Source organism: Apostichopus japonicus, chromosome 16 (assembly GCF_037975245.1).
Source record: "Apostichopus japonicus isolate 1M-3 chromosome 16, ASM3797524v1, whole genome shotgun sequence".
Taxonomy (NCBI): Eukaryota; Metazoa; Echinodermata; class Holothuroidea; order Aspidochirotida; family Stichopodidae; genus Apostichopus; species Apostichopus japonicus.
Window position 1 is genome coordinate 24,534,504 of NC_092576.1, and position 25,117 is coordinate 24,559,620.

Below are 25,117 nucleotides of genomic sequence, written 5' to 3' on the forward strand. Positions count from 1 at the left end.
TACCAGGGAGTATCAATACAAAGTAAGGGCGCTTGTGCGCGCCGTGACAGGCTCAAAATAAGTTGCCTATACTCAGCTAGCCTCTGAAACTTCAAATAAATAGACTATGGGGCAAGGCCGTTTTTCTTGCAGTTCCGTAGTCCAGTCAGAGGGGCAACTCAAAATTACTTTCAAATATTCACAAAAATTATATTATTCGTAAATCGGCTTTGTTCCACCAAAAATTTGCGCACGTTTTTTGAGTTATTCGGTAAACTTGGTACTATTTTTATTGCACGAAAGCATTTGGAAACTCTCTCTTTGAAAGGTAGGACTTAGTCCGTATACACCAATCGCAAAGTAGCATTACTGCATAATAGGCCTATATAGACTCTATATGAAACTTCGTCTAGCACGAGTACACTAAACTGTAAACTGAATATATCGGTACATTCTTTGGTCTTTGGGCGGCCACAATGGTAGCGTAATATCCTTTATATTCCATTTCCACACAAGACAAAGATCTTTTGATGTCTGTGGCTTTTTATTATACAGAAATTTGAGGATCAGACGTGTAAAAGAAAGCTTGATCTGCCAACCAAATCGCCATTAAATGCCACGAAATTGTGTTCTCTCTATTATCTCCCAAATACGTGTGAAAACAACTCACCTTGACTATTTAATGAAGCGCATGATAAATATATGTATATACAAATAAATATATATAGCCTATATATATATATATATATATATATATATATATATATAAAATGGAGGTAAACGACAAAGGCAAATGAATATATACACACACACACACACACACACACATATATATATATATATATATATATATATATATATATATATATATATATATATATATATATATATATATATATATATATATATATATATATATATATATATATATATATATATATATATATATATATATATATATATATATATATATATATATATATATATATATATATATATATATATATATATATATATATATATATATATATATATATATATATATATATATATATATATATATATATATATATATATATATATATATATATATATATATATATATATATATATATATATATATATATATATATATATATATATATATAGAATTGAAATTGTAGTGACTTGGAAATTCCCGAACAGTGAAAAAACCTCCAGCCTCCACCGGGATTCGACTCCTGACCTCCCGCTTTATATGCGGATACCCTAACCACTAGGCTATGGACGTCCATAGCCTAGTGGTTAGGGTGTCCGCGTACAGAGCGGAAGGCCCGTGGTTCGAATCCCGGTGGAGGCTGAAAGTTTTTTCACTGTTCTTGATTTTCCAACTCATTACGATTTTCATTTATATATATTCATTTGCCTTTGTCGTTTACCTCCATTGCATATATATATATATATATATATTTGTATATATGTATATTTATATATATGTATATTTATATATATTTCTTTCTTTCTTTGCAGAAAGGCGTCCATGGGGCAGGAGGGGAGAGGGCGAAAGAGGGAAGGACTAAATAAACGGGTTATGTCAAATTCCGGTGTTTATTCTCTGAAAGTACCTCTTTGTATAAGTCGCTATTATTTAGATTGTGATGATGATTTCAGATATACTTCATGTTCATATTCGGTGACTAATCAAACCATTCATAGCAAATAGTTTTCCTTAAAAATATGATTGATGCACGATGATGAAAATCCCTATATATATAACATGTACTCATATGGAGAAATGGGGAATTATTTGTGATGAATTATGATGTTTAGTGCATTTAAGCACTTATTGTTTCATTTATTTAATGATTATGATGACGATTATTGTTATGATTATGATGATAAATTTATTTTCCTGTTGGGGGTTCGAAATCAACATGCTGCAGTCTTGAAATGATACGTTACATTTGTCGTACATCTTTGTCTATAATGAATATCACTCTTTGGCAACCACTGAGGATTATACCAATCTGCTGCATACGGCTGACAAAGATGATTTCAATACTCGTGGCTTTCTGGTTTCAAATTTCGTGGATTAATAACGGCTCTGTTCAGTGTGTGCAGTCGTTCATTCCGCTAGGGACGTGTACTATAACTCACTCACTCATTCATTGGGATCACGTCATCGGTTAACCGATCTGGTCAAATCAAAACCAGTTCGTCTGCTCGGGAAGAGAACAGTCGCTAATAAGTTCTCATAAACGAAGGAAGCTTAAAGTAGTGTTCGGCACAGACTATAGATACCTGAGGAGAGTCATGGAGACCCTTAAAGCAATCTCATTTTTACTTTTCGCTTTGTCCTTAACAGGTAAGAAAAACGTTTGAAAGAAATTACAAACCATCTAATTAAAAAGTACTTTTTTCGGAGTTAAATTATGTGATTTGGTTACTTTTATCAAAATATGTAACCTTACGTAGATTACTAGTGTATGCATAGCTTACTATGGTGCTAGACTTAAATATCGGGTAAAAAAAACCCAACTTGTAAATTTGTTGGCAGAACCGTTAACTAGATGTTAGCTACCCAAAACACTAATTCTTGGCTTCTTTCAATTAAGTCATTTGTTGGTCTCGAATTTAATGCAAAAATCACTGGTCGAGAATCAAAAGGCTTGGGTGTTAGGGGGGGGGGGGGTCGGTATACTCGCCACTTTTATTAAGATGTTTCTATCGTCCGGAGGTGAGGGGGGGGGGGGGTTGTATGAGGTTACACTTGGGAGGAATTTTGGTTCAACTGGAGGGTACTCAGATGCAAAATGGAGCTTCTCAAGCAATGTTAAACCATCAATTGGTTAGGTTGTTTACCTCACTCAAACATGTTCAGAATTTATTATATAGTATGCCGTACCGTAAACTGGATTTTTTGTTGGCAATATCATATCTCTCATTGGGAGGGGTGGGTGGGGGGGGGGGCTGATCCATTTGTTCCGCCTCATTCGAGGCTTAACTGCATGAGTACAGGACTCATTTTCGCATCGTAGTTACAAAAGATGTTTTTAAAAACTCGGCTAATATTGCAATCCATATAGCAGCACGTAGATTTACAACAAGCACTCCGCACAACATTGAAGTTGTGTCGTGATAAGCGATTGATAAGTGATTAATTTAATTAACTAATTGCATCATAGTATTAGGACTATACAATAATTCAGGTGACTGGTAGGCCTAGTTTGCTCATTAAAACACTTGACTATATAATGATACTGCCCTAGACTGGGGCCGAGGGTGCATCAGTTATGTAAAACTTATATTTGGGGGTGCGAGGAGGGGCTCTACATTGAGCTACTAATTACGAAGTCATTAATTAGCTTTAGATAGGTATTAAGATGATGACAAGTATAGGTGCAGATGCCCCAAACCACGTGCCGCCCTCTGAAGAAAAGTTAACTTCCGTTGCTTGCCCACGTGAAGTTGTCTTGTCGCTACAAAATGCAGACAGTAATGAAACGTGATACATTGTTATCTTTTATATGGACCTGAGATCTCCATCGCTGCTATGTACACTGTGTTGTGGTTATTGACCGTAGCTGTATGTATTGACTGTACAGTAGTGTCTAATTAGCGACCGTAGCAAGCTTTGTGTGTGTATTTTCTGGGATCGATGGTGGTGTCAGGCTAACACTTTTGTTACACCTCATTCGAAGCTAGGTCAGATTACCGGCATCAGACTCCCCTTTAGTGCATTAACATACAGCATTTCAAAACATTAGCAGAGCCCGCATAGACCTGTTCGCGCGGCGCAGTCTTACTGTTACTCTAGTGGGCTTTATGGACCAACTCTTTCATAGCTAGGTATACATTGGCAAGACTGTGAACTCTTAATTGTACTTAGAGCCATGTGTTCATACCAAGATGCGTTCCATACTTGTACTGACTCGAAAGCTGTTATATTCGTTGTAAGAAAATATGGTACACACAGAATGCAATATTGTAGCAGGGAGCTGTTACGTAGAGTAGCAGCTATACCTGATAGTATAGGACCTGATGATATACATGCAAGGTGATGATGACCCTTACTCGACCTCATACCGAAATCATCACGTGTGTAGGTTTTGATTTCCGATGTTTTAATTTCCGATGTAGGATGACTGAGGTCGATGCAGGCAAGTTTTGTGTGTTCTCATGCACGGGTTCAATTTTAGGTGACGTTGTTAAGAGCGGCATTACTGTGAAATAACTGTTCATATTGTGACCCAAATGTTGATTTGTTACTGAAAGTTATGTTTTACTATGTAACTTTGTGGTTTCCGGAATAGGCGGGTGAATGGGTTTGAGCAAAGTCTAATGACCACTAAATTTGACCCTGTCCCGTTCTTCACGCGCACGTATACCCTCGTAGTTATGAGTTTTCCATGTTCATAAATAATATTAAAAAATCAGGAACTTGAATTCAAACGGAATTAAATGAGGAGTTTCGATTGGGGCTATCCATAGCCTATATGAAAGGTCAAAGCAACATAATTGGACCACTTAATGATGGAGAAGGAAAGATTGTATATACAAATATATATGCATATATATATATATATATATATATATATATATATATATATATATATATATATATATATATATATATATATATATATACATATATATATATATATATATATATATAAATATAAATATATATATATATATATATATATATATTATATATATAAGTAGAATTAGTATTGTTCGATGCAGGTGACAAACGCCTACAGTGGAATTACGATCTTCCTTACCGGTTTCGAACCTCTGGACATACAATCAGCGTCCATAGCCTAGTGGTTAGGGTGTCCGCGTACAGAGCGGAACCCCCGTGGTTCGAATCCCGGTGGAGGCTGAAAGTTTTATCACTGTTCTTGATTTTCCAACTCATTACGATTTTCATTTGTATATATTCATTTACCTTTGTCGTTTACCTCCATTGCATTAACATAAAGTCTGTTCAAAGTATCTCTTTCGAGATCCGACTTTAGGAATCACAAATGATTTCGAGTTGGTCAGCATCATGTTTGATCTCTAGAGTAAGGCAAAATATGTCACCAAAAACAGAACTAGTATTGTTCGATACAGGTGACAAACGCCTACAGTGGAATTACGATCTTCCTTACCGGTTTCGAACCTCTGGACATACAATCAGCGTCAATAGCCTAGTGGTTAGGGTGTCCGCGTACAGAGCGGAAGGCCCGTGGTTCGAATCCCGGTGGAGGCTGAAAGTTTTTTCACTGTTCTTGATTTTCCAACTCATTACGATTTTCATTAATATATATATATATATATATATATAATAGAAATCGTAATGAGTTGGAAGATCCAGAACAGTGAAAAAACCTTCCAGCCTCCATCGGGATTCGAACCCGGGCCTCCCGCTTTATATGCGGACACCCTTTAACTTAGCTTATGGACGCTGATTGTATGTCCATTGAGAGGTTCGAAACCGGTAAGAAAGGCCGTAATTCCACTGTAGGCGTATACATGTAGGCGTGATTTTTTGATAGATACATTTTGATATTTGTGAGAGTCCAGAGGAACTTCCTCGAAGACAATAAAGAGTTATTATTCTGCGGTTCGTTCACGTATTGAAACTATTCACGAGTTGATACGTTAATTGATAAACTTGTGGTGTACTGAAGGGAATTATACCTTTTTTTTTTGTTAAGTCAGTATATTGTGTAGGCGAGATTAAGGTTCCTTGTGAACACACGTAAACACTATCGACTGACGGTCTTTGCGGCCATTTGAGCCACTGAAAGAATATTTTGGCATTGTATCCTGTCAATATATCAACCCAGTGGAGCGAAACGAGACATGCACGCTACGTGGAGAGAGAGCAATCCAGAATTGGTCTCGCTGAATAAGTTCAAAATTATTGCTCTTGGAAGGTGACGCTGAATAGGGGCAAAAGTTGCTCTTGGAAGGTAACAAATCAACACAACTACTGAAATAGTTCAGTCTAATTAAGTAAAAAAAAACAAAAACAAAAACAGCAGAACAGGTGACCTACAACTAGTTTTGCAAGTCCTGAACCTCTTGGTTACTTACTGCCATTTCAAAAAATGCCGTTCTAAAACCGTTCCCATGCCGTTCAAAAAACCGTTCTCATTGTAATTGGAAGACAAACTAAAACAAATGACAGCGAATGACCGAATGACAATTGACTTTGCACAGGGTTAATTATAATTCGCCAGTGACAGCGAATGACATCGAATGACAACGAAACACTGTTGTGAGAAGAGATAGAATGATTAACCTAGTGGAGTAAAAAACTCGGATTTTTGCGATTTTAACCCCGATATTCCGATTATGAGGGGAAAATTTTCGCCAGAGGGATTCCCGCTTGCCCATACCTTCCCTATGCCACTGTTACAGTTACTGTTACTGTTACCCCCTTAAAAAAATCTCTTTTTTATTTATAGAAATGTTCAATACAAGGAATCTTTCTGAAATTTTTAGCCGTGTCAAGATTATAGTATTGTTAGTTTCTAACAATTAATATCGGAAAATGACGTTAAATTTACTTTTTTTAAATCAGATTTACAATTTCGCTTACTATAAGGTGCGTTTGTATCTCGTCCGTACTTTACTAGATCTGTAAGCCACGCACTTCGCGTCCAGTCGGTTTGCGTGGCTTTAATACACCCACGAAGTCTGAACTGTGATATCCGGTTGAAGCAAATGTCTGTGCTGTCATTCACTGTCATTCGTTTTAGTCAACGCAATTTTTTAGTGTGTACAACATGTTGTCATTCGTTATGTGTAACGCAATTGTCATTCATTTTAGTAACACCCTGTAATGGTTGCTTAGAACAAATTTATTAAACTATAATACGACTAATAAGTCATTCAACTGAAAAGGAAAGGTTGAATATGTTCAGTTGTAGTTGTTGTTTTTTGTTTGTCAGCGTTACTAATGCTTTCATAGTTTCTTTTAATGAGCGGTCTTTGGAGACCTGATATTTCCACATTGTCATACACTAGTGAGGCTATTGCCGTTATAGACAGTCTACATTCGTTGAGGCTGTTGCCGTTTGACAGCTTACATTCGCAATACATAATTCACCTATACACTTATAATACAGTACATGTTCGGTTCAAATGCCAAACTTGTGTGGCCAGAGGGTCAGCATTTTACTATTTCCCTTTTATACGAATGTCCACCAGAAATTCTGTTCGTCTCTCCGGGTGACCAGGCGACCGTTGAAATTATTCAGTGCTAACAGCATCCAAGCACAACACATGCAATTAGTACCGATATCTCCGTAAAATTAGCCTTGATTTATAATAACCATTACAGTACAGTTTAATTTCGGTGATACGCCTGGGGAATTCCTGCTGGTGTTATTTTGGCTGTCAAGATGAGCGTGTTAATAATTACAAGTTGATACCAGACAGATAACCTATATTTTTTTAGAAATCAAATTCAGGTGTGATTTTCCTCTCTGTCATCAATTCAGGTCATATTGTACACAAGTTACACAAGTATCTAGAAGCATGTTAAAGATATTATTGTAACTTGTCAAGACTTGAATTGGTGACATTGAGTAGACTACTATAAAACAACTTTACATAAGGTTACAAACCCTACCTACCATCTATCATAATGGGTAACGTACAATCAAAAACTAATAAAATTGATGAGATCTCCGCTAACTGCAAATTTCTGCAGGAATTTCGGAATGCAAGTATACTATCATTCACCGAGACCTGGCTTACCGAACACCATACTGACTCCCATGCCTCGATAGAAGGATTTACACTATTAAGAGAGGATCGGACAACTCAATCCGGGAAAGGAAAAGGGGGTGGGGTGTGCATATACGTGAATCAGAAGTGGTGCCACCCGAATAATGCCCATATTAAACGTCACTCATGTTCCCCCAATATCGAGATTTTAACTGTCACATGTCGCCCTTATTACTTGCCACGGGAGTTTTCACACGTTATTATTCACACTGTCTATGTTCCACATCGCAATGTTGCCAAATCAGCGGCAATTGAACTCATTGACATTATTGATAAATTTGAAACCTCCGCGCCGGATGCTCTCACTATAATCAACGGTGATTTTAACCATTGTAATCTCAGACGAAGCAGTGTGCATTATTATCAACAAGTCAAGTGTGCAACCCTGGACTTGCTATATACAAATGTTAAAGACGCTTATCTGTCCGTCCAACTTCCCAAACTCGGTAGAGCAGACCATAATCTGGTTAATCTGATGCCCAGATATCGACCCATCGTGAAGAGGGAGAATCCCCGTGTAATTCATGTACAACAATGGAACAATGACGCTGTTGATCATCTGCGGGCTGAGTTGGACAGTTCAGACTGGGATATGTTTGTGGAGGCCAGCGCTGACCTGGATGAACTGACACGTACAATAAGTGATTACATATCTTTCTGTGTTGACAATACCATCCCTAAGAAGGAAGTCAAAGTTTTCCCAAATAACAAACCGTGGATCACAAAGAAGGTGAAGAATATCATCAACAAGAAGAAGGGCCTATTCAAGAGGGGTGACTCGGGCGCACTGAGGGAGGTACAAAAGGAGCTTAAAAGAGTGATCGCCCAGGAGAAAGCCGCTTACCGGGACAAGATAGAGAAACTGTTCACAGACAATAACATGAAACGGGTCTGGGAGGGTATTCGCCTTATGAGTGGCTACAGTAATAACTCTAGTTCTCGCCACATACCAGAAATGAGCCATGATTATGCCAATGATTTGAATCACTTTTATAACCGTTTTGACCAGCAAGATTTTACAGATGAATATAGTAAGCTTCAAACCTTATTGACAAATTATACTTGTGACGTAGTGGTGTCCGAGGGGGACGTTAGTCGGCAGTTTTCCAGGTTAAACCCATCTAAGGCTGCTGGACCCGATAATGTCCATCCTAAGATTTTGAAGCATTGTGCAATAGAGCTGGCTCACATTTTTACTGTAATTTACAATTTGTCCTTCAAAACTGGGGAGGTGCCTCATCTATGGAAGCAATGCAGTATTATGCCAGTGCCAAAATGTTCTGTCATCTCTCGTATGAACGACCTTCGCCCTATAGCGTTAACTGCAGTGCCAATGAAGGTATGCGAGCGTTTATTCTTAAATCGTCTTAATCCTCTAGTTGCTCCATTTTTAGATCCTTTACAGTTTGCTTAAAAGGCTAGCCGTAGTTGTGAAGATGCCATACTGCTACTTCTTCAATGCCTGTATTCACACTTAGAGCACCATGGCAATTCTGCACGCGTGGTGTTCTTTGACTTCTCTTCTGCATTCAACACTATTCAGCCTCACAATCTTGCTACAAAGCTTATCAACATGGGCATCCCACATGGGTTTATTCACTGGATTGTCAAGTATCTCACAAATCGCACCCAATTTGTCAAACTCGGTCCCAACTGTCGATCTAACATTATTACCTCCAACACCGGAGCGCCGCAAGGCACAGTTCTAGCTCCGTTTCTTTTCACCTTGTACACGTCTGACTGCAGATCCCAGGAGAAGATATGTCCCATCATCAAGTTTGCCGATGACACAGCCATGGCTGGTCTCATTCGTGGTAATGATGATGGGGCAAATCTCTGTCAGCTGCAGTCATTCGTTGACTATTGTGACAGTAACTTCTTGCAATTGAATATTTCTAAAACGAAGGAAATGATCATCGACTTCCGCCGTGATGCTGTTGAACCTCCTCCAGTCATGATCAAGGGTAAAGAAGTTGAAAGGGTTCACTCCTACAAGTATCTGGGCATTCACCTCAACAATAGCTTAACATGGGATGGTCACGTGGATGCCCTGGTAAAGAAGTTAAATACCAGGTTATATTGCCTCAGAAAGTTGTCAAAATTCAACGTACGTACCGATATAATGCAAATGTTTTATAATTCTATTACTTGCGGAGTTTGGAGATACTGTCTTATATATTGGGGTGGGAATGTCACTAAAGTCGAGAAGGACCGTATCGATCACATAATTAGAAAAGCTGGGGGAGTCATTGGAGGTCAACAGCATACAGTCGACTCGGTGTACCAGTCACTGCTTCAAACAAAGCTAGATTCAGTTTGGAATGACTGTTGCCACCCCCTTCACTGTTATCTTAATGACAATGTAATTAACAGAGGCAGTGGCAGACTGAGACAGCCGTACACGAGAACTAATCGCTATCGTAACTCGTTCACTCCCCGTGCAATCAAACATTTCAATGTCAACTTACGTCGCTAGGCTGTTGCAATAATCTTTTATCCTGTCCTTGTCTTACTGTTTCTCATTCTCATTCTTTAATCTCCATCTGTATATATATATCCTGTTGTATTTTCCTATGCTCATTTATTTGTGTACTGTTTTGAACTTTTATGTGCGAGACACTAATTTCCTTATTTGGAGCAATAAAGTTTTACTTACTTACTTACTTACTACTTACTTCAGCAACAGGCAAACATCATTCGACGCTCGATCCGCGTTCCATACTAAATGTGGCGGTAAATCAATGTGTTAATTTGTTTTGTAAAAGCTTCAGTCCTGTTGTATAGTATAGTATAGTATGGTATGGTATGGTATGGTATGGTATGCTATGCTATGGTATGGTACGGTATGGTATAGTATAGTATAGTATGGTATAGTATAGTATAGTATAGTATGGTATGGTATGGTATGGTATGGTATGGTATGGTATAGTATAGTATAGTATAGTATAGTATAGAACCAATCAGCTAAATGAAGCACATTTGATGCGCATGCAATGAGCGAAGTGAAACTTCTATTACAAACGTGTATAGTGTTTTGAACCGGCTATGTTCAAACAATAAACATTTGAACATTAAATTCATATGGTGAATAGTAGAAGATTTGTTATTCCATTCAGACGTGTACAGTGTAGGATGTGAATTGAATATTATAAAGAACACAACGATTTGATTAAAGGCGTTGAAGACTCGCCCCAACCGCGTGCCGCCTCTAAAAAAAAAAGTTAACTTTTCGTTGCTTGCAAGTGAAGTTTTCTTCTTGTTGCTACAAAATGCAGACAGGCGATACTTTGTTATCTTTTATCTGGACCTGAGAGTAGGAAGTTCCTTAACAACTCCATGCTCACTGCTATGTTCACTGTGTTGTGGGTATTGACCGTAGATGCATGTATTTACCGTACACTAGTGTTTAATTACCGACGGTAGCAAGCTGTGTGTGTATTTTCTGAGATCGATGGTGGTGTCTAACACTTCTGTTACACCTCATTCGAAACTAAGTCAGATTACCGGCATGAGACGTTTCTTTGTGCGCGAGTCTTCATGCACCCTTTAACCAAACATAGTTACCATGGAGTGCTCATTTTGCTCATGTGTGTCTGTGTGTGTTTATGTCATAATGTACGTGATCCTCATATAGCGCTTTTGAATTTCTGATCTATGAGTTCGTCATCATTCACAAAACGATTATCGTTACGTCATCTTTTGTTGTCGAGTAGAGGATCGATGTATTAGTATATAGTCCCGACAAAGCTGCAAAGTTTCTTACGGAAGCGTGGAACTCATTTTAGAAATCCAAAAGATAAGATGAGAGAATATTTCTAATGTCCAGTAACTTTTATTCTATCACTACTTGTATCCGCACACCGTGAGTTCCAAATCCTTCACTCAATCTCCCAGGTCTCCATCAGTTTGCAGTAACCCCACTCAGCCACACCCTTCATTTTCCCAACAGCACAACAACACAAGGCCAATTCCAAATTCAAAGTGAACTTACTTCTTCTCACACAATATCATATAAGGTAGTCTACAAATAGCGTATACACTGTAGAAAACCCACACACACCGGCATCTCTAACCAGGGCTCTCTTGATCCCGGCATCTCACCCTTATCTCTCCTTCAACCTGCCTGACCTCTCTAAGCACTAACTTTCGGACTTTCACTTGGCTCACACCCAAGAATTCCATCTCCACAGCAACAATATTTACAAAGTATAGTTAAAGAGGTATATTATAGAAATAGAAAGTTGACACATATAGAATGTTCATGGTTATAGAATGAGATTTTAAGTTTGTTCTCGACATATGTCAATTTATTTTTAATAAGAAGCATTGTTTCTGTAATGATACGTGAGCCCCCCCCCCCTCCTCAATCCCACCCTCAGCCCCTCAAGTTCATTGGTCAATAGTCGTGTATGCTTTATGTAGTATAAGTTCACCATATTCTGCCTTCACTCCACAGATGCTGCTAAGTGGACCTATGAACGGGGAGCAGCGACTGGTAAGTGGATTGTAAACAGAACTCATACCCGAACCGAATTGTACAGTTGCTTATAATAGCGTTTTCGACTTGAATATATTGCGCATTTATATGCATCTGTGTTATAACATGATAACACGTGTTATGCTAGAGGCACATTTTATTGCGGCCTGTGTTAAAAAAATATGTAAAAATATAAAAAAATAAAAAAAATAAAAAAAATAAAAAATATAAAAATATTTATATTATATAAATATAAAAAAAATAAAAAAATAAAAAAAAATATATATATATATAAATATATATAATACCACTACGATTTACTGTATTGTATCTTTAACATATCTAGCTCTCGCATGCTCCCAAAACATAACACGTGTTAGTGTGTTATAACACCCTGGCATATAAATGCATAATATGCTACACGTTAAGAACAAATATAAGCTCACACCTTTTCGGCTTGGGTGGAACTCAACGCTTTAATCTGATTAAATTATGATATTGTTTATGAACTTGCAGTTATATATATTATGTAACTATATACATGCAGTTAAGAAATACTGCAAATTCAAGTTGACAAAAGAACCACACTTATTGAAAGATAATGATTGCCGGTTCAGGTCACAATCTGCATAGTTTGACTGCTGTAGTCAGGTGGTAGGTGTCGAATTCTTGTACTATATCATTACGTTATAATCGTCATTGGTTCACCTGCTAGGGGTCGACAAAGGTCGACCCATTATATTCGTATGCACAGTTGTGCAAACTGGACAGTGTGTTGAGTTGCTATATAGGCCTATACTAAAAACAACATTATGAAAGAAATATGAAACCATGGTCAATCTTAGAATGAATAATGACGGATGGTCAATGCGTGTTAACGAAGCTTCCAACTGCTGAATGAGTGTTTGTAGTAGAACACTCCCTGAGAACAAGATTTGACCCTGGGCTTAGCGAAAGAATCCCTGCGGATTTAAAATATACGTGTATATATATATATATATATATATATATATATATATATATATATATATATATATGTTGATAATTTGTTGTAACTATTCCATTGGTGGTGATGCATGGGGTTGACTGAGTCAAGGGTATTCTATATTATCGCGTGTTCCGTTCACACTTAAAGGCATGTTGTAACAATATTTACCCGTACCCGTTGGGTACACGTACAGCCTATGCTATGCTATATAATGGTCGAGCGAACAATGGCGATGGCGCAGTTAGTAACGACACCTATATCAACTATGAGGTCGTGGGTATAATCCCTGGGCTGGCTAAAGTGAGGTGGGTCTTCCAAATTGTAAGAAAAAAATGCTTAACCCAACATTGGTTGCTACTTATATATATATATATATATATATATATATATATATATATATATATATATATATATATATATATATATATATATATATATCCAGTGTTGGGTGTAAATTAGAGAACATTATTTCAAACGCCAGATACATGTTTATTATAGATATGGGGAATGTTAAACAGAGAGAACAACATTCAAAGTCGAGTTGTACCCCAATAATTTAATGTAACATGTCGAATTACCTTTAAATTAGTAACACGTTCTTATGACGTCAGAAGACTGCGGTCGGTGACAATCATTTTAATCAAGTAATGTTGTGTAAATTCTGAGAAACATGTCTGGAGTGAGTAGTACCTTGCTTTGTATGAGCAACAAAGAAATACATGTCTGTCGTGGAGAAAGAAAAAAAAACTAATTTGTACGAAAACTTTTAAGGTGCTGTCGAAATGTGTAGACTTTTTATGTAAAGATAGTATAACATTCAACAAACGGTTAATTGTTCAGTTATAATGTTGTTAACCATTGCCAATTACAAAACTGATCCAATTGGTTGAATCTAATAAGTGAGGTATTCACAAATTTTGCTGCAAAATGATGTGATGATTATCTAGGGGAGAAGTCATTGATTGAAGAACGGGCTAAACAATAAATTATTGATCAGTAAATATATTCCACAGATGGAACATTTGCAACAAAAAATGATTACATGCGAATGCAGAATGTTATCATTTCAACATTAATTTTACAGCAAAATGATGAATTGCAACAATATTGCAGGAAAAGATCCTCACATGGACGGCAACTGAACGTTTCCATAAGTTTGTGATAGATTACGTGTGAACCTGCTTCGACGTATACTCAGGAATGCTTTTGTGTTTTTGTGGCTCGGTGATTTGGTCTCTGTGATTACAAACTTTAAAGCCAGTCAGACGGGACCATTTTCTGAAGCTTATACTATTCTATACTGTCCTTTTATGGCATGCAGCACAACATTCCTGTTATTATAGAAACAAAATGCGTGTTGTTGTCTATATACAGCCTATAGACAAATACGTTGGTCAGAATCCGTACTTCTTACACGATTTAAATAACATAACGGAATTTGTATTTGTGTGTGGACTTAGCAAATGCTTTCTTAAAATCAATGTTTTAAAAGAGCTACACATAACACATAATTTGACAAACATTGCATTATTTGAGATTTGACGGAACTATATATATATATATATATATATATATATATATATATATATACCCCTTTCTTCTGCTACAGGCCCGGCTAATTGGGGAGATGTCGCTGCAGAATGCGATGAGCGGAGACAATCTCCGATTGACTTCGTACATGAAGACACCATCTCTGTATCATGGAAGCCATTCGAATTTGAAGGTTACGATGCACGTACAGGCAGTATAACGAGAATTAACAACAACGGCCATACCGGTAAGTAAATAAATGGTGTATATATATATATATATATATATATATGAATATATATATATATATATGAATATATATTCATATATATATCTTTTACTTCAGGCATAGTGCCGGGGGGGGGGGGGGTACCAAATCGGCCGTTTCTTTTCAAACAGCACAAGTGACACGGCACCGTTTTGAATGTGTTTTAAAACACCCTTTGCTCTCCGCATTGAATTTTGTTAAGCATCTTATCTTTAACGAGAAGGGAGCTTAAGTTAGGAGTTTGTTTGTAAATACAATGAATAATGGCAATAGTTTGAGTTGCATAATTTGTTGACAGCGATGATGGAGTTGGACGGATTCCATTCTGTCTCTGAGGGGGGTCTACCAACCGAGTATGAGGCGCTCCAGGTACACTTTCACTGGGGCAAGACAGACGCTGTAGGGTCAGAGCATACTATAGACGGCAAACAGTTTCCATTAGAAGTAAGTATAGATAACACAGGCAAACGATACAGTATAGTTCCGACCATACCCCTCTCCACCCCACCCTTTCCCCACCAGCACCCCCTTCCCCACCCCTTCCCCACCCCACTTCATCCCCCACCCCACCTCCTTCCCCACCACCTTCTCCAAACACTGTAACACGTCACCCCTGCAGACTTGAACGTATATCGACATGACATGATTGATTTCATGAGGGAATTACCCTGATCATCCCAATACATGGTAGTTTATTATACCAATACAAAGTATATTATCCCAATACATAGTAGTATATTATCCCAATACATATATAGTAGTTGAGCAACGATCAAAGCAGCCCATACTGGTCCTACACTGTATATCTTTTTGTATAACGTTACGGTATGTGTTATATTTTACAGATGCATATTGTTCACTACGCATACATATCATTCAATGGATCAGTAAGGGACGCCGTGGGGTCCGGAGATCCAGAGGCACTGGCCGTACTCGGTGTGCTCTTTGAGGTAAGACTATCAATCTAACACGAAAAACCAGCCGACTCGGATCCAATCTAAATCAATCTAATCCAATCCCATTTCGCATAGACTATTATTTCCCACCGGCGCTATGAAGGGCATACTAAGAAAGATTTAACTACCCTTCATTAGCCACACTAATTCCAAGATTATGTTTAATATCTGACATTACACATCGCCAATTGATTTCAGTTATGATTTTTTTTTTATCTTGTATGTCTTTAGGTCTGATTGTCTGCCTAAATCTGCAGGCTGGCTATTATGCTCATGTATATGTTTCTGTTTGTAAGTTTGTTCCTGTATTCTCACGTCAATTGTTCTGTGTTCGATGTCTCTACATAGTTTTGAGTTTAGTCCTTATTCCATTTTCAATTTCACAGATAGGGGAAGAAGACAACGAAGAGTTGGCTGAAATTATAACGGGTTTGACTGAAATTACAGCTGAAGGTATACATTATCGTTTACACCGAAAGGACTGCAGTATCGTATACTGCTGTGTATAGCGCTGTGGTTTTCTTGTTAAGCCCATATGACCGTCCTCCCGATATAACATTTGAAAAACTTGTTAATATTTGATAATATGACAAATATGATACATCAGCGTCCTACCAGCTTAGGGTATGTCCGTCATTACTATACACCACACGGAACGGTCTTATATAGAGACTGACAGAGCCATCCGATAAAGGACGCCAATTTGTGTATGTGTATGATTATTTATGGTCGGTACACACATATAGTCTTTATACTATATTGCTGAATAATTATCAGTCAAGGCGACTGTTAGAAAAGAAATATAAAACCCTTTTTAAAAAAAATGCTTTTATTTTCTGTTCATGCATGTGTACATGATAAAATTAAATGGTCTTAGTATAGACCGACTTGAGCTCAAAGTATTCATGAATAACAGGAGAATATGCAGTTAGGCACTTCTGTTTATTATCAACTGTGTAGAAACTAATTGACTCCGTATATAGTCAGACTTGACTCAAGTCGTTTTTGAAGTCAAAAATATTGTCTTATCTCACAGGCCAACATTACATCTTCCAGGAGAGTGTATCGTTGATCGATTTGCTGCCTGAGGACAAATCTTCATTCTATCGTTACAACGGATCCCTGACTACGCCAGACTGCCACCAGATTGTCACTTGGACAGTATTCACCGAAACAGTGCCCATCTCACAAAGCCAGGTACGTCATTAAATATATCTAGCCTCTTTACCTATGTATATGATATATCCGTGATTACTATACCACACGGGAACGGTCTTTACCTATGCATAGGATATATCCGTGATTACTATACCACACGGGAACGGTCTTTACCTATGTATAGGATATATCCGTGATTACTATACCACACGCTGCAGAAACGTCAGTAAGCAATTTACAGCTATCATCAAACCACTTTCCCTCATTTAAACAATTCATTTGCTAACTTCCTTACCATGGACTTATCACTCCTCCATGGAAATAGTTTGGCAAGAACAGAGCTTCCAGACAAAATTACTTCTACGATTTGTCAGGGTATTTTAGAAGTAGGCCTACGCTTAACTCGGGGTCGATATACTGTCAAACCCAAAAAATTGAAGAGATAATAATAGAACGAGAGAAACGTATCATCAAGCCCGCATTATCCATCTCTGTGAGATAAATATATCATAACGCGAACTCAATCTAAGATTCCGGTGGCGCCCAAATATTCGCCACTGAGGACTGCTGGTGGTATGGGAACAAATGCTGCTTGGATGGTTGTGTGTTAGTAACGACGAGTCTTGAATCTCGCTATTACTATGCAAAGAATATAACACATATATAAACGAGTAAAGGACGAGCGCTGAGTCGGATTTTGTAATCTATTACTACAATCAGCCATGCTCGGTACATACAATACATCGGCATGAACGGAAGCCCTCAATGATATATAGAAAAACATGTACTTTATGGACAATGGTTAGGGCTATAAACGAGGCCTCAATACCGAAGTATAGAGTCCTATAACGGTACGTGGAAAAGTGTATAAAAGACGTATACAAAACAGATACAAATACGACCAAAATGGTCGGAGCCAGCGCTACTACCGAACCGAATGATTCAGAATTTGACCAAGACTGATTCACAAGTCTCGAGATCTGATTCAGCTGAGCTGATGAACAGACGTCATGTGACCTGTGATACTTACGTCAATGTCCACGTGGAAAGCACGTGTGACTCAATACAGTGACATGTAGCCTAGATGAAAAGATATGATGACCAACGGCATGACACTATTCTTTGTTAAATGCATCCTATACGGAACTTATGGTATCATACTACATATAAATGTTCCATTCACTCACACACTTAACTGTCAGTCAAAGTATTAATATGCTAGCTATCAATCCTTGTATGTAGACGTTCTTGTATCACACACTCTAGTACATTCAGTATACAATACATCATTTCTGCATGTATACACTGCAGATATTGTCCACGATATGACGAGGCCTATTAGACAGTCGATACCACGAATAGGTTGCAATCTGCCATCTATCTCTGTAGTTTTGGTCTCCTACACACAGGCTCTGGTATGATGATACTATAGTTTGATTATTCTTCGTCTTGTTACCTGCAGATGGAACAGTTTCGTGCTTTGACAGAAGGTTCTGGCAGTGAGGTGCATTCGATTGGCGATGCGTTCCGCCCAGTCCAGCCGGTATACGATCGAGACGTGTTCTATAACGGAGCCGTGCTCACTACTATACCATCGCTAGTCTTTGTCATGGGGCTGATAATGATACATTTAATACCATGAGAAGAGTATTATTTTTTTTTTATTATCCTACAGCGTGGATCCTTTTAATCTATGGTTTTTTAATCTTCTTTATCATACATCTTAACTTACCTACGGGGTGACGGAGAAATGACTCATATCGATGCCGGGTTCTTAACATTAAGACCATTTTCTCATACGTATTAATATCTATAACTATATATATTGTGGCTTTGGTATAATAATCAATTCTATTTCTATGTGTCTGTTTTCATTACTTTATTTCTTTTCTTTATAGCTTCTTTCTTATTATCGTGCCAGAATATTGGCAAATGCTCTGTTGACGTCAGATTTGTTAATATATATTTGGTGCATGGTTACCTTGAACTTTGTTTTCTCTACTGAATATAAGTAAGGTATACTTTCTTTACAAATGTTACTTTCAGATAATCTACCTCATCAGGTGATGATTTTGATACACTACAATTTGTATATGGTGAACTCTATTTTTTTGGGGGGGGGGAGGGGTGGGGTTGAGGGGGGCTTCAAGTGTTTCTCAACTGGAAACATTCTGACACACAAAACTAGCCTAATAGTCTACACGTAATAACCCATAGAGCTATAGTAAACTTCAAAGCCGTATTCACGTCTTTATGTGTTCTGTGGGATGTGCAAGAATAACGCCAGTATTGTAGCACAGTATATTGCAAGAACAGTACAGTATGTTGCATGCATAGTGTACAAATAATGAATGGTTTCCATTCGTGCAATAGTGCAAATATTTCATGAGTTGAAAGATGGAATGTTCCATTCAACGAGCCGCAGCCGACTTGAATGGAACAAATTACATCTTTCAACGAATTAAATATTTGCACTATTGCACGAATGGAAACCATTCATTATTTGTTTTATACAACGTATTATATTAAGATGGGTAAAATGCACTCATGCAACAGATTGTTTTGAACGGACAGGTTTCTCTGCTCTCTTACCATTGAAAAAAGTGCTACCAAAAAAGTATAATCCATGGTTCTATTTCATAGAGTGGAATAGAGCGGATTTTGCATGCAATCAACGAGCAATTGACCAATCAAATGACCAGAATACAATTAGGTGTTGTAAAATACGTTATAATGAATAAGCAGTAGAGTACGGTAGAGTATATTGTATGTATAGGATACACAGTGCAGCGTTATTGCATGCAAAATACAGTATATTGCATATACATTACAAGATATTTTATGTACACAGCGCAGTATTATTGCATGTACAATATTGTGTATTGCATTTACACGGTACAACTTAATGCGTGTATGTACACAGCGCAGCGTTATTGTATGTACAACAGCAGTATACTGCATATACAGTGCAACATAATGCTTGTGCAGTGAATTGACTATTGAGTACTATGCCGTATATTCTATTACAGTAGCCAGCATGATAGGCTACGGTATACTCAGTACAGTGTACTTGTATATAGTACTGTATGATAGGCCTAATACACAGTAGTAGTATTAGATGATTTAAGCCTTCAAGCAAGTTGTTTTTATTCCAAGATTAAGCTTTACTTTTTAAACACAGTGCTAGATCTAACGTTGATGAGTTTAATTTGTGACATCTGTAGAAATTTACCATGCGACGCCATACATATTCTAATGCAACGCAATGCAAATATTTTAATGCAAAATTATAACAATAAACAAGAAAGGAATGACATTTTATTGTTTTCGATAATGCTATCAATATATGATGATATATATATTTTTGAATCTCAGATATGCTTGAGAAATGATAACTGTAGGTTATCTTCATTCGAATTATAAGCCAACATATACAAATGTGGATATTTTGGTAAATACATCATTATACAAGAAACCAGCTATGCTTGCTCTATTGTTCTCCTTCTGTTTTTTTTTGTGTTCATCTTATATGCAGCTTAAAAAAATAAAAATAAAATATATATTATTGAAATAAATCAATGTGTTAAATCTTCTCAGCCGAAATCACTGAAGTGATTTTGATTACTGCGTCAGCCTCTGAACGGGTAAAGGGACGGTGTTCCCAGTAACATTATTGATAGCATAATCAATGCGCATATCTATATTCCTGAACTGGTCACGTAGAAGCAGTAATACGGTATATCAAATATAAGAAGTGAGTTTCAGCCTTCACCGGTGAGCGACAAATTCATTTAATAAATAACGAAATATTTTAATATAAACATCAATTATAATATATTTATAATATATATACTGTAATAAATTTAAACCAGAAAATGCAAAGAAAATAAAAACTGTATTGAGATTTGATGGATGAATTCATCGTAACAGGGTATTAGCCAACGTTATCCTTGTATGGTATCATGGGAAGGTTTTGTTTATATGGCTGCTGCAGATGCTGTTGACCCTTGATGAACTTTGACCGGTCACACAAAGTAATACATTTATACTCCGAATGGCACCTCTCATGGATGTCGGAGAAGGCGTGTCAATTTGATTTTTTTTCTTTCAAACTATGGTGGTCACGTTTTCACATTTGAGTGAGTTGACGTCAAATGACTTTTGGACATAACTACTATCAAGGGGTTTGTCCAACTCAGAATGGGTAACCTACATGTTTCTGTTCTTGAGAGAAGGTAGTTACACTGTTTTTACTGTTTTATTACGTTGACTTCAGATGACCCTTGACCTCCAATTAAATCAGTAAGGTCTCTGTTGAGAACAAACTTAAAGACTATATCTATAACCATGAACAATCTACATATCTCAACTATCTATTTCTATAACCATGAACAATCTATACATCGCAACTTTCTATTTCTATAATATACCTCTTTAACTATACTTTGTAAATATTATTGCTATAGAGATGGAATTCTTGGGCGTGAGCCAGTGAAAGTCCGAAAGTTGGTGCTTATGTAGGTCAGGCAGGATGAAGGAGAGATAAGGGGAGATGGGGGTCAAGAGGGGTTAGAGATGTGTGTGTGTGTTTCTACAGTGTATGCTATATGTACAGACTACTTGTGATATTGTGTGAGAGGAAGGGAGTTCACTGTGCACTTTGACTTTGACTTGGATATTGGCCTTGTGATTGTTGTGCTGGCTGTTGGGAAAATGAAGGGTGTGGCTGAGTGAAGTGACTGCAAACTGATAGAGACCTGAGAGATTGAGTGGAGGAGTTTGGGACTGGAGTAGTGAAGGAATAAAAGTCACAGAACATTATAAATATTCTCTATTCTTATCTTTGGAATTCACGCTTCCGCATGAAACTTTGCAGCTTTGTCGGGACTAAACTAACATCGATCCTCTACTCGACAAATTGGTAGCAGAGCGAGGTTTGTAAACGTCTGATCAAGAACAGTTTCCGAAGGTAAGAAGAGAAGAGAGAGAGAGAATAAAGAGAGATAGGCTATACTATAGAAATCCATGCTAGGAATTCTTAGCCCAATATAGGCCTATCAAATAAGAAAAAGCAATTGCCTATGAAAATGCAGCCATGTAATAAATGTGAGAGAGAGACAGAAGACGGCATTGATTGTGATCACTGTAAGAAATGGTGGTGCTGTGTCTGCATAAATGACCCAATAAGTGACATCATTACAGAAAAGCGATATCATGCTTTATATGATTTGGAGCAGTTTTCTTGAGTGTTGTGAAGATTGTGGTGGTGGCAATTTACTGGCCCAGCTGGTGGTCCAAAATGGCACATTCACAGTGATTCAACTTAGTCACTATGGGTGCAATCTTAAAGTCCTAAACGAAATAAATGGTGCCACTGCTCAGCCTGATGCATCAAGGCTAAGAAGCCAGTCCAAATATCAAAATACAATGTCTACACCGGAGGTCCCAGAGGACAGAGTCCCGAAGGCAACCCCTTCTGAAAGTTCCATGAAATCCCAAGGGGATAAGACAGGTCATTTACTACAGATGCAACAATTATTTGAAAGTCAACAACGCTCCCAGGAGCACATGCAACAATTATGCAGATGCAGCAACAGGCCAATAAACAAAATCAGTCACAAACAATGCAGCTCCTTCAAGAAATTAAAGATCAAAGAACTTTAGACCAAGAAAGGTTGTTTGACACTCTCCAAAATCCAACGTCCAGCTCACCACAAGGAGCCATAGGTGAACAGTCAGTTCGGTCACCAATAATGACCAAGCTCCCTAAAATCCAGTTGCCAACATCTGCGAGTGAAATTCTCAAATGGCCTAATTTTTGGGAGTCTTTTGAGATTAATGTAGACAGCCAACCACAGTTGAGTAACAAACAAAAGCTAGATTATCTCCTTCAACTCTTGACTGGTCCTGCCTACGATAAAATCAAAGGACTGGGCCTAAAAGGAAACAAATATGTAGATGCAGTTGCCATATTAAAGGAGCAGTATGGTGAAAAAATGCACCAGAAAAGGGCCCTCTGGAACAGCCTCCATTCCATGAAACAAGTGAGAGAGAATATGGGAAATCTAGAAAAGTTTGTTGATGAGACCAATGCTCTCATGGTGGCCTTAAAGAAGCAGGGTGTACCAGATGAAGGTCTCAATGCGTATGTACCAGAATTGACAGACACACTGCCAAGGTCCTTGACCATTGAAATGAACAAAATAAGATTCCTCTAAAGCAAACACAAAAAAGAACAGTCCATGCAAGAATTTTGGATTTCCTGAAGAATTTCCATTTGCTAAGCATAACAACTGGAAACACCAGTAAACCAAGAGAATCAAAAGAGGAATCTAGTGATCCAATCCAACACCCAACAAACAAACTGCCTACCGCAAATTTTGCTCAAGAGAGGATTATATACAACAAAGCAGTTTGCAGTGAAATCATTTCTTGCAGCCTTCATCAGTTTAATATTGTGCAGTTAAAATAGACCATTCATATACTTATCAGGCAAAATACTGTTCCATTGAATCTTTACTTTCCCATTAATGTTGGCATTCATGCTTTCTCTGAATTTTTATGTGTGAAACAATCTCTTAAATGGTTTTAAAACAAACTTCATAGGTAGTATGCAGTATTTTTCCAGCAAACAAATTTACATACTGTATCAATCTTGTCAACAATTATATTGTAGTTATTTTATTAAAGAATGAAGATGACACCACTTCAAGTCATATTTAATCTCATAAATGGGGTCTTAATTTTCACCTTCTTTTTAATATGCGTATACCTCATCTAAGATTTGCTCCATGTTTCCTACTTCTACTTCTTATTAATGATTTTCTTTTGGGTAATGAAAAAATCCGGTTCCGGCCGGATTTCATGTACTATCCGGCAAAATCCGGTTCCGGAGGGATCCAAAAATTTGGATCCTGTGCATCCCTACTCTCTTCATTCGTGAAAAGAAAGACACTGAACATCAAAAACGGTGGATTGCTATATTCACTTGTTTTACTACCAGAGCTGTACATCTGGAATTGATCGGAGATTGTTCAGCCGATTCAGCAGTTCAAGCTGTGGAACGATTTACTGGGAGAAGTGGAACTCCACACACCATCCTGACAGACAATGCTCTTCAATTTAAGAAAGGAGCAAGTATTCTGCAAGCTATCTGGGGACAAAAGCCAAGTGAGGAAATAAGAGAATGTCTCACTGCCTTTTACTCTGAAAAAGGCATTAATTAACGCTATATTCCTGAAAGGTCACCCTGGGTTGGCGGCTTCTATGAAAGACTGGTAGATCTGGTGAAAAGTGCCATCAAGAAAACTCTGTGGAAGATGACTATTTAGGATGAAGGTTTGAGAACCATCGTTGCTCAAATTGAGGGAACTCGTAATACCAGACCTCTTCTTCCATTGTCAGCTGAAATAAATGATCAGTCTATCCTAACACCTGCAAGTCTGATGGCTCCAATGTGCCAACTGGGCATTCCTCCTTCGAATGAGGACCCTACTGATCCAGATTATGACCCCAATCCTCGAGGAAAGGCAACTCTACTACGTCAATGGAAATTGAGAGAGAAAAAGCTTGATCATTTCTGGAAGATCTGGCAAACACAATACCTACAGGAACTCCGAGAAGCCCACCAAACTCACTTCAGGTTGACCCGTGGTGAAATTTGTCGCCTACCACAGAAAGGTGAAGTCTGCATTATTCGTGAAAGCACCCCGAGAGTCACCTGGAAAATGGGGAGAGTTACAGATCATGTCCCATCTGCTGATGGTGAGGTGCGATTTGTCAAGATCAAACTTCCGTCAGGATTCATTGCCAAACGAGGCGTTAAAGATCTGGTTCCACTAGAAGCAGACTTCAGCGGAAGTGACGATGACCACACCACCACCCTCCTTTTCATGCCACTTTGTTTGATGGCCCCCGGAGATTGTCGAGAACAAACTTAAAGACTATATCTATAACCATGAACAATCTACATATCTCAACTATCTATTTCTATA

The 25,117-nt window shown here is 37.7% G+C and overlaps 1 protein-coding gene across 1 annotated transcript; it reads left to right on the top strand.

Annotated features, from left to right (window-relative positions):
• The first annotated feature begins 2,167 nt into the window (after positions 1-2,167).
• Positions 2,168-20,601, top strand: LOC139983025 (carbonic anhydrase 4-like). The gene is made up of 8 exons (XM_071996346.1): positions 2,168-2,323; positions 12,203-12,241; positions 14,821-14,988; positions 15,308-15,453; positions 15,855-15,959; positions 16,352-16,418; positions 17,002-17,162; positions 18,586-20,601. The coding sequence occupies exons 1-8, from the start codon at positions 2,272-2,274 to the stop codon at positions 18,763-18,765; spliced, it is 918 nt and encodes a 305-aa protein (XP_071852447.1). The 5' UTR covers positions 2,168-2,271; the 3' UTR covers positions 18,766-20,601.
• Positions 20,602-25,117: the final 4,516 nt, after the last annotated feature.

Bases quoted from the DNA above. Each gene is read 5' to 3' on its own strand.
- LOC139983025 (XM_071996346.1), top strand. From the start codon at position 2,272: ATGGAGACCCTTAAAGCAATCTCATTTTTACTTTTCGCTTTGTCCTTA. The intron at 15,454-15,854 runs GTAAGTATAGAT...TATATTTTACAG, and splicing joins GCAAACAGTTTCCATTAGAA to ATGCATATTGTTCACTACGC. The intron at 15,960-16,351 runs GTAAGACTATCA...TCAATTTCACAG, and splicing joins TACTCGGTGTGCTCTTTGAG to ATAGGGGAAGAAGACAACGA.